Consider the following 16,103-nt stretch of genomic DNA (forward strand, 5'->3'; position numbering starts at 1 on the left):
CACACCCACAAACTGCTGGATAATACATGGACTATTATCTATTCTAGGCCTGTGACTATCACTGGAAAACAGCACCTTGTCATTGTAGACTATACTTTTGCACACACTTTTGCTGCTGCCAACCTCAGCATAAGACCAGGAAGACTATTCTGTAATCTCTCATTGGTTAAATTAGCCATGTTGTACTTGAAAGCCGAGAAATGTAACTTTGTTCATCAAATGCAGTAGTTTTAAAGTAACATATTCTTAGCCTCTCTTGCAAGATTTAAAATAGTTGGTCATGTGTTCACTGATGGATATCATTCACATCTCAGTAATGGTGATACCAGAAATATTAGACTGAAAGTTACCTGGTATACCAAGGGAATGTGGACAGGGAACATCTGCCCTTGCTTTAGGCAACAGTCTTCTCCTTACAAAACTACCAATAATATGGCAACAAAGTGAAATTATCATTCTTGCTTTCTCTACTGAAGCAGCTCAACCTGACATACAACCTCTGCTCATTAGAGCAGATGCTCAACTTTTACACTAGAAATGGCATTTTAAGTCCATAATCATATTGGGTACATGACCTCAAACACTGTACCAAAATCCTGCAAACCTGATCTTTACCCCAAGGAGGTTTTGAGTAAAACAGACCATTACAATCTGCAGTGAGAACAGATCAGCTCAGAGACAAGATGCAGAGAGACTTCAAACTGATAGGTAGCAAGCGGCTACAACTCATACCCTTCTCAACCAACAGAGCTTTAAATTCAGCAGGAAGATAAAAACTCTGAAGTTACGACCTTGTGAAGTTTTAAAAGCTTCCAACTGGCTTCACATGCTGTTGCAGCACAACAAAACAAGACCTGAAGTCAGTATGACTGGCAAACGCATCACAAGAATAGACTGAATGGAGAATAAAGCAAATCGGTGCAGCAGCTGGGATAAGGAGCTTATGTTCAGTTTAGTGAAAGAATAGTAAGTGAAGGAACTTCAGTCACTACTCAGGAAGACAAGCCAAGTAAGATTATCTTGGTAGCCGTGTTCTGAACAAGCTTGAAGAGACAAAATTACAGGCTACAAAGGCATGAAAAAAAATTAGGCAATCAAGGAATATACACTAAGGTCTGACAAAGTGCTTTGGCAACACAGGTACAGGAAAAGTCGATTAGGAAAAAATGCAGACTAAGGCTTTTGTTTAAATAATAATTTTTAAAAATAATTTAAAAATAAACAAACATAATTGAATTGACTCGCTTGAGAATAACCAACTATCACCTGGAAACAACCGAATCTGTGAGGTTTACTTGGATGGTTTTGGTAATAAGAAAATATCACTAATTTAATTCTCACACAGCTAGGAGAAACAGCACTGTTGATACAGACCGATTCAAGCACGCAGCCACAAGCTGCATAGGATCACTCACCTCAGCCTTTCAAGACCCTATTGTCTTCTACATCAATAGAATTTAAAAAAAAAAAAGGGGAAGAGTAACAAGTTAGACTGCATCAATGCTATTGCATTTTCATGTCAAAATAACCTTCTATGTCATAACAGGTTAAATTGTTTCACACATCACACATGATTAAGTGCTACCCTGATTGCTTTATCACAGGTGATAGTCAAAACAGACTTGGGCTACCTGAATCACTAAATTACTAAAAGGACACACGGTGAATTCTATTACCTCTATTGTTCCAAGACTAGTGCTAAATCTGTCAAAAGATGTAAATACTCATTTAGATCACCTCTACCTATGAAGACATGTTTATTCTCAAACACTATCTAATCTCTAAATATATTCAAAACCTAACAGGCATCTTCATCTTGAAGCAAATGAACTTGCTCTAACATCGATGCTCACTAATGTTTCCCTGAAGTGGCTTCTAGATACAACCCGGAACTTCCAAACAAGTCCAGGACAAACTTCAATATTGTAATTGATACGACTAAAAATACAGAAAAGTTTTAGAATTGATTGCAACTGCAGATAAGATCAGTGTAGGAAACAAGAGTTTGTCATTTAACTCTAGCCTACTGTGCAGGTAGTTCTAGTAGCAGCGAGCAAATCCTTATGTTAGCTTTGTAGAAAATAGATCATCTCCACTGAACTGTCAAAGGATGTATTCCCAGCAGTGAAGTAATACTGGTTATAGCACAGAAAAAAGACAATACTATCTAATGGAAAGTGACTTCAGTGTTTCCACAGTTTGTGAACTACCACAGGAACTATTCAGCCTGCAATGCAGCTTTCTGCTGTAGATACTGGACAGTAACCAGCATCAAGGCATGTACACATGCATTGGATCTTTATGTAAGTATTTCAGCAGAAGTTTTTCCTCAAAGTAACTACTGTTCATCTGCAAGAGTGGGAACTGCTCTGTGATATGAAACTCTAGCTGTTTACAGTATTTCTGCTGTCATTTGTAATACTTACACTATTATCACACAGTCAGAGCTGCACTTACACAAGTAACTCATATCCACACTGGCACTCCCAGGGGCAAAGTTGCACCAGTGACAAAGTTTAGGGTGTTCTGGTTTGGGGTGAGCTGTAGTTTTGGGGGCGGGGGGGTGGTGCTAGTGCAGGGAGAGGGGTGTTAGGACAATGTGAAAATGAACATTTCAGCAACTTAGAGGTTTCTACCAGAGTACTCCAGCATCGTTTCCCACTCAACACATGCAGAGAAAGAGAACAGGTGGGAAAAAGGCCAAGTAAGAAGAAAAATACCCCTCTTCTGATTTAGATGTATCTACTTTTAGAAAGCTGAGGAGGAATTAGACAGTTCTAATTATAAAATATCCCCATTGAGAACAATACTTCAATCTTCTTTGCACAGAGCAAGGCATCATCTCTCTAAGGTGGCAAAGATATGCTTGCTCAGTTTGAAAGCTGAGCAAGGCTTAGGTTCATCTGCAGAACTCTTATCCAGACTTGACATTTCAAAAAAAAAAAAAGACACCTGAAAAGCACTTTGCTATTATCCCCACACAATTCACCTGCAGAAAAACACAAAACACACACCCAAAACACCTAAACATACCCCTGCAAACTACCCAAATTCCTATAGCTTATCATCTGCAGAAAATGCTGTCTAAAGTCCTATCAGTTACCATATTTCTTTCCTTGACAGCATCCAGATGCTTACTCTTCTAAGAATGCCAATACTACCAGAAAATCAGAGCCAGTGGTCTTGTAACTCGGCATTAGTCCACCCCATACTACTCCCTTCTCTCTTTCTTCATTGCACAGCAGCACGAAAAGCAGATGGAGAGTTTCTTCCAGGAACATAACACATCCAAGACCTAATAAGCCTTCAGCTTTTTTCTATGCAGCATTCAGCTTGATATCCCAGTCTTCCCCATGCAAGTCTTTAGTAATTCTTGATACAAACGGTTTCTGCTGTAACGTCCTGACTATAAGGATTGGTATTTTTACCTTATTTACTATTTTCATCAGAATATGTTAATTACATAGGAGCTTAAACGTTCTCTTCTTCATTCAGAACGAGAAGCTGCAGAAACAACTGTAGAGTATATGCAGCAATGTTTAGAATTGTAGACCTTTTTTCTATCAATTAATTGTCATTAACTCTAGTTACTGTATTACGCAAACCAGAAAGTCCTAATTTCTCATCTTAACCCCCAAAAGATTTCTTCATGAATAACATTTCCATGTTATGCCAAGGTATGCCAAGCCAATGAAATAGCTGAAAAACAAAGGTAGCAGCCCAACGATAAGCTGTATAGGCAAACAGAGACAGCTACAAAACTTCAATAATCTGGGATGTTTAATACTACAAATATATTTGCATGCAACAATGTTAAGATTTCTACTTACTTCCTCATTAAATAATTTGCTAGTTTCTTTTTTAATAGGGTCTATAAGTTGGACCTGGCCTGCAGAGAAGCCCACTAGAAGAGACACACTTTCTGCTGTGGCTGTTAAGTGATTGAAGTCATGGCATGTAGGTTGTGTTCCTTTGTATATCCTTTTGTCTATTGGTTTACTCAAGTCCGCAGCCTGCAAAAAGAGCAAACAGAATTAAGACAGTTTATCACACTGCGTGCACATAACCAGTTCTATTTGCAAATAATGTTTATACTAGGCAACAATTTATGCACTCACAAAACCCTACTTTAAAAAGCAGCTTTGTATTTATCAAAGACAACCAAGATAATGTCAAAAGGTTTATCTTTTCATATAACACTATACCCACCATAGGCTTTGCAAGTACGTCACGGGACAAAACAGTGACAACCAACCATTCAGCAACACAAAGGCTCCAGTGAGTTCAAGACCAACCTATTCCCAGAAGGCATCTCCTATCAGCAGAGTTATTCCATCAATAGAGATGAGATACCTTCTAGTTTCCCAGTAAGAGCAGCTTTCTCACTACTGAATCTAACCAATTTTGGACTAAAAATAGCATATTCTCAATCACCTGATTCTTATACTGTAAGCCTATCCTTTTATAACAGGCAAACATAAAACATTGGTCTCATAAAAAAAATTATCAGCTAGATCCTAGGAGAGCATTTTCTAGGAACACTGGCTCAAGATGTTGGTACTGTGATTATAAAATACATTTTAAGCTATGAAGCTACAAAGTAATTGTGCTTCTCACACTGAACAAAGAATTCAAATACAGCTCAGACAAAATAAGTGCAACAGGACTGAGGAATTTCAACATAAACAACTGAAGATCCAGCACTAAAGTGTCAGAACAATCAAAAGGAACAGAAAAGCAATTTTAAATGTTCTTGGTTGTGTAACCCATGTTTATCCCCATATCACTTCTGAACAGACAACCTAATCTTTCATCATCCAGAGATTAAAACCCACACATTTAATATGCAAGATCACACATCAGGTTCAACTTTTTTTTTTTTTTGTTAAAAAAAAGCCTCCCTATTTACTAGATTCAGAGTCTGTAATTAGAAAGCTGCAGATACTCAACAATACCACAATCCTGAGATGCAGCTGTGATTTGGGACTCAGATTCTGATTTTGATATCTACTTCTTCAGTATTTTTAGGCAGAGGAAATCAGGCCAGCAACATAAGAAATAAAACTTTGAGGAAGAGGACAAGCTTCACATTTAAAAAAAAATGCTCCAGTGGATTAAACCTTTGAGGATGAGGTCTAAAGAGCAGCAAACCCTTGGTGTGCATGGAGCCACACAGACGGAAACTAGACCTGACAGCAGGGGAAAATCATAACCAGCTACGCAGTGAATCATGTCAGATGAGCCATTTCCAAGGCAAATTTAACTATAAGATATAAACGATAAGCATATATACACAAAAGTATTAAAGCTGCACTTATGTTTTGGGGAATACATTATAAACCAGCTAAATCAGGTGTATGGCCACATGGCTGAAAACTCCAAAATGAGATGATGTATTCCAACTTCTAAAGTCAGCAAATTAAAGAGTTATTCTCCAGAGCCCAGAGATCCATTATAAGCTAAAAAAGAATATTAGCAATTCCTTTTCAAGGAGAACTTAAATAGACTACTAGCTCTACTGGGAGATGATAAGGCACTTGCCTACCAATGAGCACTCACAGACACATGTAAATCTGTAATTTGAAGCTGAAAGCTCAAATCCTAGAGGCTGTGCAGTCCTTATACAAGATTCCCTTGTCCTGTATCACAACAAAATCAATTATATCAAGAGGTAACTCTCAAAATTGACATAGCATTTCTAACTGGAAGACCATTCTTCAGAAACATATAGATGCCACCCTCTGTACCTCAAACACAGAGTTACCACAGTTAACCTGTGAGACATGAGATTGTGTCCTCTGGACAAAAGTTCCAGCAGAACCCAATGCCTCAAAAGGAAGATCCCTTTTAAAGTAAATAGAACTTGGCCTGAATCCTGTTGAATGATCAGAGAACCAGAGACACTCCAAGCCAGCAGGAAACACAGGTATTCCCAGGTTATTCTCCTGAATCTCACTGTACTTTTAAGCAGCAAAGAATCAACAGGTGGCTATTTTCAGACTGGAACTATATCTTGCTCTTTTGTCTGGTTGAGGTTTTATATCAATAGCTTTTGCTTTTGTTGTCCGACAAATTTGGTGTGACTGAAGTTCCCCATCTTCTGAAATGGTGTGACAACAGATCTTGCAAGACGTGAAATTCTGATAAATTAAATCTAAGTGCAGACTTCACTGTGCTTGTTCTAGCTGTTCTCTGGGAGCCAGATGGCAGTGACAATCTGTCAGAACTTAAATGGAGTATAAATAAACCAATTCAACCCACAATTACCAGGCTTCTACTGACAGGGATGCACCGCCTTTTATTTACATGCAGCTAGTGTTCTCAGTTATCATATAATGTCCCATTGAGATAAAGTCAAATCTACAAGCACAAAAGTAATCTTTTGGTCCTGATCTCTCTTAACCGGAAGGGTAGAATTAATGAGCATGAGAACTAGGAGACATTTTTTTCTTTCTGTGCAGTTAAGGGTTGCTACTAGATTTTGGTAAGAACAAGAAAAGCGCTTACTCATAAAATTCAGCCACGCCTGAGACTCAGTATTTCATTAGCTCACCTCTAAGTATACTTGCTATAGCTGTTTTGTGGAAGATTTGATTTTCAGAAACGAGCTTTTCCATTAGATCCAAGTCCGCAACTGTCAAATCCTATGATATGACACTATTTACTGAACAAGGTGATCTGAACTGCCCCCTTCTCAGAGGAATGGTGATGTACTTTGGAAGAGAACAGAAAGGTCTTGCAATTAAGTATTACCAAACATGAAGGCTGAAAGCACAGGATCAGGCACCCTCACCCCTGCTTGAGCTGGCAGCAAGCTATTTGTATGCTTCTTGTCCCAATTCCTTTAAGATTTTATTATGAAAAAACACTCAGCACTATTCCAGCCTGTCCACTTTGAGCAACATATTCCATTGTGAATGATTCACAATCAGACCAACACTTTGTAATCATGACTGAAAGAAGGTTGGGGCATCTAACACAAGGTGAAGAATCAATATCATCCACCCTTCAAATAAAAGTCTGTGCGAGCCACTGAAGTACTTCTTAGCTAGTCCAGACTCTGGCATTAGCACCTCGGCCAACTAATACCTGCATTAGAAGTCTGTTCCTTCCAACCTACAGTGGTATTTCAAGTACCCCCTGGGCAAAGGAACAAGGAATAATGATTATCGGGCAACAAGAACAAGAGTAATCTCATACCACACCTGTCTGAAGTCAGTGATGCAACCGAACAAAATTGGTGTGGCTTGGGCATCAAAAGCTTCCGAGTCCTGTCTTTGAACAGTTTAAAACATTCTAGAGAAGAAGAAAAATTGACCAACTTTGCCATTTAGTTCTTTGTGATGAATTCATACTCTAGAAATACAACAGGAACTATGTAACTGTCTTGGGACTTCCTAGCCCCATTTATTTAACACTCACAGCACAATATTTTAGCAAAATTACTCCCACTGTGCTGGGCTAAGGAAAAAAAAAAATAAAATTAACAGTCTAGAAGTTGCTCGTTCACCCTGAATCATGACTTCCAGCTTAAATGCAGTCAAATGGAGTATCTTAATGACAGCTTTAAGCACCTAAACACTAGGAAGAAGATGGAAAAAAAGAAATCAGTTACCTCAGTCTGAAACAAACATTTAAGCTTTCAGATTCTGATGTTTGAAATGTCTGATTAGGATGGGCATCAATAACCTTGGTTCTGTAGCTGTATGTAATTCTAAGGTCAAAACCAGATTAATATCTATCCAAGCTTCATTCTTTTCATTTACTATTGATCTGAGACTTGGAGCTTTCATACTAATGTTTCCCAAACATTGAATCGAATTACTTCAAGTCAGCATTTAATCACGCTCCTTGACAGATGCAATTTCTTCCTGTATCTTTTCTTTTCCTAACTTAAATCTGCAGCTCTCTGCAAATTTTAGTTGAATGAACTGTATCATAGATGCTACACTTCCTTCCAAGCTAAAAAACATCTGAGATCAGAAAGGAAAGGAGTTATTTATTAACTTGTCTTAGATAATTTCAACTGTATTCATCAAAATGCTGCTTTTAGATACTTTTTAATATCACATTTGCCAGGAGACAAACTAAGTGAGATCAAGGTAGAATATTAGGTCTTTAAGCCTGTGAGGGCAAACATTTAATAAAAGTTTTACTTCCAAAAATCCTCTTAAGAAAATCTCTCATGTCCAGGTAGCGAACTGATCTTGAACAGCAGATTACGGATCAGCTATGTATGTAGAGTTCCAGCTCAAAACAAAAGACACAAATAACCAAAAGATTATACTTTTGAAAACAATTTCCTCAGCATCTCTGGAATTCACAACTTACAACGTGTAGCTTGGTATCTCTTCAATACCTTGCTGTCCAGGGATTTAATGGTCCTTGGTCTATAAACAGAACAACTTGAGAAAGCTGTGCTTGTTACAATGCTATACAAGTAACAGGGGAAATCAACTCTTAGAATTATTACTAAGTGAACTTTATTGAACTTCACAGATGCTCTTTAAACCCCAGCTGAAAAAAAAGAGGCAAGGTAACCCTCGCTGCAGCGCTTTGCCTTACAGCGTCCCCTAGTGAACAGGGCAGGGTCTTCCAGGACGAACTCACTGGCTTAGCAAGGACAGTGAAACCAAACCACGAGGCCCCTTCCAGCTTGTTTGTTTATTCTTCCTCCGTGTCCATGCAGACTTCCTCTATTCTTCCTCTGCAGAGACTCCTGCAGAGCAGCAAAAGGACAGAGCAAGCTGAGGAACACGGCTGGAAAGCTGAGCTATCCAAGGCACTTTTGTAGAATTTTTTTGTGAACTCTATTCATTGTTTTTGTAGACAAGTCTTTCTGACAGAAATACTAGTTTCAGTACTTCATGCTGAAAATAAGGAGTAGATTTACAGATTTATTTTTTTTTTCAGAGCCCAAATACAGCTAACATATATTATCAACAGAATAATTTCTAGTTACTTCACTGTTATTTCAAGCTGGTCTGACCTCATAGCTGACCCTGCTTCGGGCAGGAGGTTAGACTAGAGACTCTCAAGAGCTCCCTTCCAACCTGAATTAATCCTGAGATCCTAAGCTTAGGATCAACTAAAGCAGCAGCAACAAGGCCACTCCCAGCTTACTTAACAAGTCTGGTTTATGTCTTAAACTAACTACATGCAGGAAGAAAGCTACAGGAAGAAGTCAGCTGTCTTTCCCTATAAAGAACAGTGATGTAGAGCAGAAGTTCTGTTTAATTTATACAAGACAGACAACAGAAAGTCCAGGAAACACTCCCTGCGACTGTACAGCCCAATTAAAACACCCTCCAGTGCAGATGACAGGGCCATGGCCAATCAGTACTAAACTGGCTTCTACAAATGCAATTTTATGTAACCTGACGAAGTGCTGACTAATCACTGACCTTAGCTTGCTCAGGAGAAAGTTTAAAGTCTGGCAAGAACTCACATCAGTCCTAGGATCTCTTCCGATTCAACAGCACAAATCTTTCAGGTAGTGTACAAGTGAAAACACATTCAGGGCCACTTCAGAAGCCCCCAGAAAACTTATGAACTAGTTTGAAAGCTTCTGGGAACACTTACAAATGAAAAGAAAAAACACAAAAAACAAACAAACAACAACAACAACAAAAAACTAAACCAAAACAAAACAAACCAGACAAACAAAAACAAACACAAAAAACCCCACAAGTACAAATACTCTTTAGAATTCTATAAAAAGCCAGCAGATAATCACCCTTTGTAAAGTCCACCTACTTACATATTGCTACAGTAGGTTAAGTGTAAGGACAGTTTCTTAAATAAGTAAGAGATGCTTTTTCCATAGCCGAGTGTTGTGCTCAGCTTTAAGAGTTGCATAATGGATATTTTGGGTGTACGCACAGTCTAGCTTTAAGTGTCTCTTTAGCCTTGAAAAGACATTAACAGTATGGAAATTTCAGGTCTATTTTGCAACACTGCATTCAATGCACATGCTTTATAATAAAGTCACATTTGTAAACCTTAAGAAAATTATTACATTTTGCTTTTAAAGTTTAGCTGAACTTTCAGCTCTATGAATTGAAGCACTAATAGCTTAACACTCACAATGGCACAACCAGTGCTGTATTTGCTGCCAATTAATATAAGGACAAGTATGAACTAACACTAAAAATAAGCACAGACATTCACTTTCCTTTTGTCCTCTCTATCTGAAGGCAAGAGGACCTAGGAGAAAGAGAGAAAAGTTGCACTGGACAACCCAAATTTTGAAAATTAAAAACTAAGAAATCAGGACAAAAACAATTAGCAGGCATGAAAAAAGAATCTGTTACTTTTAACACACTGACTTTCCATTAAGGTACCTCTTCCTTTCTCTAGAAAGTCTCCAGCAAGTGCAGCTGCCAATGTGTGCCAGTTTGATAAATCTTAAGACATGATCATTACTAATTTGGCTTCAGTGGCATACCTTCTGATGTACTTTTTCTAATACATAAATATTTTTCATGATCTCACTTAAGCCTGAAAATACTTTGCATTTATACCCACATAAAACAAAAACATTTCAAGATTTATTTCCACTCAACAGAACATTTACTCTCCTGAGCAACACTGTTCTTCGTAAATGGTTTCCTGAATATTTGCAGCTTTTTTTATAAGGTACAAAGCACTTGATTAAATGCTGAACAGGAACACTTAAGGCATGTGACAGAGTTTCTAGGATACTGTGTAAGAACAGCTCTGTTAGTAAAACAGGGACGTCAAGTAATTTTATTTAACTTAATTTTTTCAAGTGTTCCACACAATTCCATAACAAAGTGTTAAAGATCAGTTTTGTACAAAGCCACTTGTAAATTTGGGAAGCCACTTGATATTCTTTTCCCTTTTAGATTTAACTTCCACTTGGGGCCATACAAGACATACACATTTTTTGAAAGGATAAAAGCATTACTTAGTAAGATTTCACCCTTTATTCATACAGCAGACAACTATGACCACATACATTAAGATAAAACTCTAGTCCAGACTACTGGACATAAATCCATATTTAGGCAAAGATCAGTTTAGTTTCCTGAAGCATCCAATAAAATAATCATACTCTATTTCCAGAAGAATTATTCCAAGCACTGAAACAGCAAAGAGCATGCACTGCTTTGAAATAAATCTATTTGATATTAACTGAACCAATGGTTATATAATTGGTATGATCAAGAAAGTGGATGTGAACACCATAAAAAACACACATGAAGCACTGTTTGATTTACAACTTACCATAACAATCTTAACTGCATTTTAGTAAGGCTATAAACCAAGATATTTGTCTGGTTACAGTATAGATCAGCACATCCTATTCATAGTTAACTAAGGTGAAAGCACCAGTCTACCAATAAGCCTAGAAAAATTAGTCATTTTTATTTAAAAAGAGTTCAAAAACCAGAACAGCAGACTCATTAAAAACGAAGAAAAACAATCCTTTTTTTGTTTGCAAAACTCCATTCACTTCACAGGTGCATATGGAATCAACTTACCCTTCGTTTCTCTAGAATACTGGGCAAAGGGCATTAAAGTAGGACAGGAATGGTAATACATTTGAACTACTGTAGGCCAGAGAGGTTTAGGGAAATTAAAACAAGGTTTTGAACCCCTCCACACACAAAAAAATAGCCCCCTCTGTCTTCTGAGCAGAGAACACTGCTGCTGCCTCCGTCTGTCACAGACCAACAGAGGTCTCAAGTCACTGAAACTGCTCCTTTAGAAACTTAAAGAATTTTCAATTCAAGGTGTTACACGTGGTCAAATTTACACCCATGCTGACACTGCTCCTTTTGAGTGGGAGCCCAAAATGTACAACTTCTGACAGCGCCACTCAAAGAGTCAGGCCAGACCCAAAGGGTCCTAAGGTACCGACCAGAACCCTCAGCGCAGCTCAGAGAGAGTCCTGGTCAGTCCTGAGAAGGTCTATGAGCAGAACTCAGCATCTCCAGAAGAAACCAAAACAGGCTGCTCGCTCTAGGCCAAGGACTGGAAGTTCTCCAAGTAACTAACAATCTTCAGCTGCACTATAATCAAATCACTAAAACAGCAGGGAAATTACATGACACTGTAACTTAACTTTTCCAAAGGTGTTTGCTTCTACACAGTTAACAAAGTTAATTTTTATTACACCTGCAGGAGAAATACCTGTCCCTTTCCTCCCCAGAAGCGCTCCAATCCTTTACATCACACTTTGCACAACGCTGCTTTCCTACAACACAGGGAGAGCACAAGAGCTTTCACTTGTTCTTGAGCATCTCAACGATCACTCTGACACCTACCCTAAAGAATAGCTAACAAAAGCAGTATTTCACAGTTTTGCAAAGTTCACCTTATTGTAGGTGTCAGTCAATGACATGATCAATTCAGATAAAAATTAAGACTTTGACTTCACTGTTATGTGCTTGGCCACACTAAATCTGTAAACAGGCTGGTTAAACTCAACTCTGAATATAGTCACTGTATCACACACTCCCAACAGACGTGAACTGAATTAGATATTCTATTTTGGTTTAAGCAATTAGTTGCCTGCTTTTTTTTTTTTTAATAGGAAGAAGGCAAAAGAAGCTGTGATATCAGTATTGTCAGTGGCTGATCTACATAATTTTGGCTCAACTGTAGCTCAGCCTGCTGGATAAAAACCTCTCCAACAGAAACCTAATTCAGAATCACGTATGTGCTGCATGCGATGCAGACACCTTCCTCCTCTTCTCCCCCTACTCAGCTCTTTTTAAGGAGATATGCAAGAAAGAGAACTCACTGTGCAGTTTTAAGTTCAAACAATGATCTCTCAGGGCTATTAATAAATGATGGGTGCCAGGTCACATTTTCATACTGGTCTTTCCCTCACTGGCTTAAAAATTAAGACACAGATTTAACAAGTCATGGCACACACATACTTCATAATCATGAGCTGCAGAACTGGACTACAATACCATTTATTCAACAGTGGGCAGATATCGATATAGTTTGAGACGTAAAGACAAGAAGCATTACAAGCATTGATCAATTATTGTCCATCCTAGATTTCTTTCAGGAAGCCATTTAAATTGCAAACATGGAAGTTTAATAACCCTTTACAGGATTGTTTGGGGCTTTTTTTTCGCATTAACTCCTGCATGGAACTGTGAACATTACCAGATTTTAACACCCACTTTCTATTCATTACTTAACTGAAAAAACACATCCTGATAAAGTTAAATATGTGGGGAAAACATATCAGTTCTGCAGTTTGTTCCCCTCTCATTTTACTGAACACCTTGTTGTTCGCAGGAAGACAATGTTGTCGAACCTTCCTTATATACACAGCACTTACATTGCTCACTATAAGTAGTCTCATCTGTTTTAGTATACCCATGGCAGTTTTCGGCGATCACAATTTTCACAATTTCTCTGAATCTCTTTGTAATAAATCCCTTTTTTCAGATCAGTATAAATGCTTATAGATTGATCTACTGATTTATACAATGCAATATGATTTACTCCATTCTTCTTTCCAATACCCTTCCCCACTCCATTTCTTGCAATAAAGAAAAATTAGGACTCAGGTACTGATCAATTAGGGCGGTCATCCATAGTAGCAATCCCTCTTCTTTTTGTGCAGTGGTTTCAAACTGACTCAAGTTTTTTTCCTCCAGTGTGTGCCACTAGAAGATTAGATACTCCTGCTCATTCACCTGCCATAACTGCATCTCCTGAGTTTCTTACAATTGCCTCCTGCCTTAACAATAGGTTAGTTAAATTAATCTACCTTCAATTCTCTGCTTTTCTCCTTTATCTCTTTTCTTGAAGTTATAGATCTACCACAGAACTATAAATTACCATATGCTAAACTTCGCAGGATGAAACCTATTTAAAGTTTAATTTACTGTGGCTAATCAATGGCACAGTTCATCACTTCCTGTGGCCTCCAAGTCCCTACTTTCCTTTGAGCTAAATCCCACTTTAATCTTCCAGATGTTTTCACATCCTACTTTTGTGTTAATCATAAAGTGATCACTAAGTCCTTTTTAAAGAGGTCAGCAAAAAGCACAGACTAACCTGTAAGTCAGTATAACAGTTACTATTTGTAACTGCAGCTCAGCCTCTTTACACTTCAAACTCATGGCAACTCCTGAGCACCATTTCAGCCTAACACTAAACTGCTTGTTCATCACCTCCAACACCTCATGTTCCAGAACATCACTTCCTAGTTACGACGACATCAAGCCTTCCTTCCCAAGACAGATTAATTGTAGTTTCTCAATAATAACCTAAACTGCTTTCCCTTAGCCTCCAACTACCTAACATCATCTCCAATCCAGACTATGCAACGCATGAAGTGATGAGGTGGAGTCACATTCCAGTGTAAGGTGCACATCACCTCAGAGTCCAACTACGACTCCAGCCCCTATCTTCAGGAAGTTTTGAAAAGTAGCATATCTCTCAAACCACAGATTGACCATTTTATATAACTGCTTCTCCTTTGGGGGATGAGATTTTGGGAAATATGCATGTAAATATACATATTAATTTACATTCCAAATGAGAAAAATAACTGCAGGATTTGCATATGACCACACCTATGAAAGACTGCACAGCAAGTCACATGCAATAATATCAGATATTGCCATAATATACTGACAGGACTGCAATACAAAATACTGCGCTCACAGACAGTTCGAAGACAGCTGATTAAACAGGGAAACTATCAAACTGAGAATCACCTCATTAGAACACCAATACATAGATCTTTGTTACAGTTAGCAACCCTTAAGACAAACAGCTGTGGGAAAGTGAACTAAATACTTCAAGATTTTAACATACACAAATCATCAAATATATATAGATCATATAGTTATATATCATGTAACATACACAGAATTATTAACATAGACAAATCATTAAATATATACACACACTATACTGGTCACATCTGTTAAACAAGACATGGCACACTGAAAATATGCCAACCTTGATTACAGTATTTAAGTAATTTATCTGTCTCCAGGAGATAGATTCTATTCAAGAGATTCTATTCCAAGAGATATTCTATTCACTCAGTGCCCTTACAGTTAGAGGGCAAGCCAACAAAGAATGTCACTCTTCCCTGCTCGGGCATATTGCCTGCTTTGTGCAAAACTCTGAACCAGCAATTAAGATTTCCTTGAATAAAATAGGTTTTTAAAACAGTATTATTTGGAAAAGAGACTCTAATAAATCATAAACAACTACACTTGCCCTCCCAAGTGATTATGTCAGTTTACAAGTTTTCTTTTGTGTATCTTAGTTTCCAAACTTTGGTATAAATTTCCTACTCTGTTTGCCATGGTAACCAAGCAGGCTGTGCTCCTACTTAAAATTCGGTTTAACTGTTTAGTGCTGCATTTGACCAAGATACATTAACATCCTAATGCATTCCAAGGAGTAAACAAGCAGTTCTCATACTGGAGGAATCACCTTACTAACTGCTTACAAACCTCAAATGATTTTTGCTGCTGTTTAAGATGGGAGGGTAAACTTCATTGACAAAGATGTGCACAAATAGCTACCAAATAAAGAGAACGCGCTCAGATGGGAGGAACAAGGTATTATATATTCACTGTGTAAGGCATTGCACTAGAACAGCAATAGGTCTTGTCTCCTGGGTATAAAGACTTTGCATTCACAGGAGAAGTGAAAATTTGTTCCAAGACTGCATTTAAATGAGAAATAGAGTTTCCATACATTAAAGCTTGAACCCTGGTGGAAAACCACTCTGTTCTGGTGCAAGATAGGCCAGGTAACTGGCTTACTTGAAGTTTTAGGATTTACTTTAACAGGGCAAAGCCAAGCCACAGTTGCTAGCTTTTCTTAGTTTCCATTTTAGAGAAAGATCTTTCTTCAAATATTCAGCTCAAATACAGAATTATAAATAAGAAAACATCTGTTTTAAGCAGATGGGATCTTTCCTAATTCCCAGAATACATATCAAATACCTTCGCATACTGAAATTCATATAAAAGTAAATAAAGAACAGATTACAAAATCTTGAAAGAAGAAAGTTTTACTGCTCAGTTTTTTTCAGTCTCACTATGGCATACGATAAAAAAAAAAAGGAAGTAAAGGTTGGC

The 16,103-nt window shown here is 37.9% G+C and overlaps 1 protein-coding gene across 10 annotated transcripts in view; it reads right to left on the bottom strand.

Moving 5' to 3' along the window:
• Window positions 1-16,103, bottom strand: part of WDR20 (WD repeat domain 20) — a 47,558-nt gene that overhangs the window by 15,818 nt on the left and 15,637 nt on the right. For all 10 annotated transcript variants that reach the window (XR_010472753.1, XR_010472752.1, XR_010472751.1 and 7 more), the window contains exon 2: window positions 3,831-4,013. Coding sequence is in view for 4 of the 10 variants with exons in the window: in XM_065063452.1 (XP_064919524.1) it covers window positions 3,831-4,013 (183 nt within the window). In the remaining 6 variants the exon portion in view is untranslated. The remainder of the gene's footprint in view (window positions 1-3,830; window positions 4,014-16,103) is intronic.

This window comes from Columba livia, chromosome 5 (assembly GCF_036013475.1).
Source record: "Columba livia isolate bColLiv1 breed racing homer chromosome 5, bColLiv1.pat.W.v2, whole genome shotgun sequence".
NCBI classification, from domain to species: Eukaryota; Metazoa; Chordata; class Aves; order Columbiformes; family Columbidae; genus Columba; species Columba livia.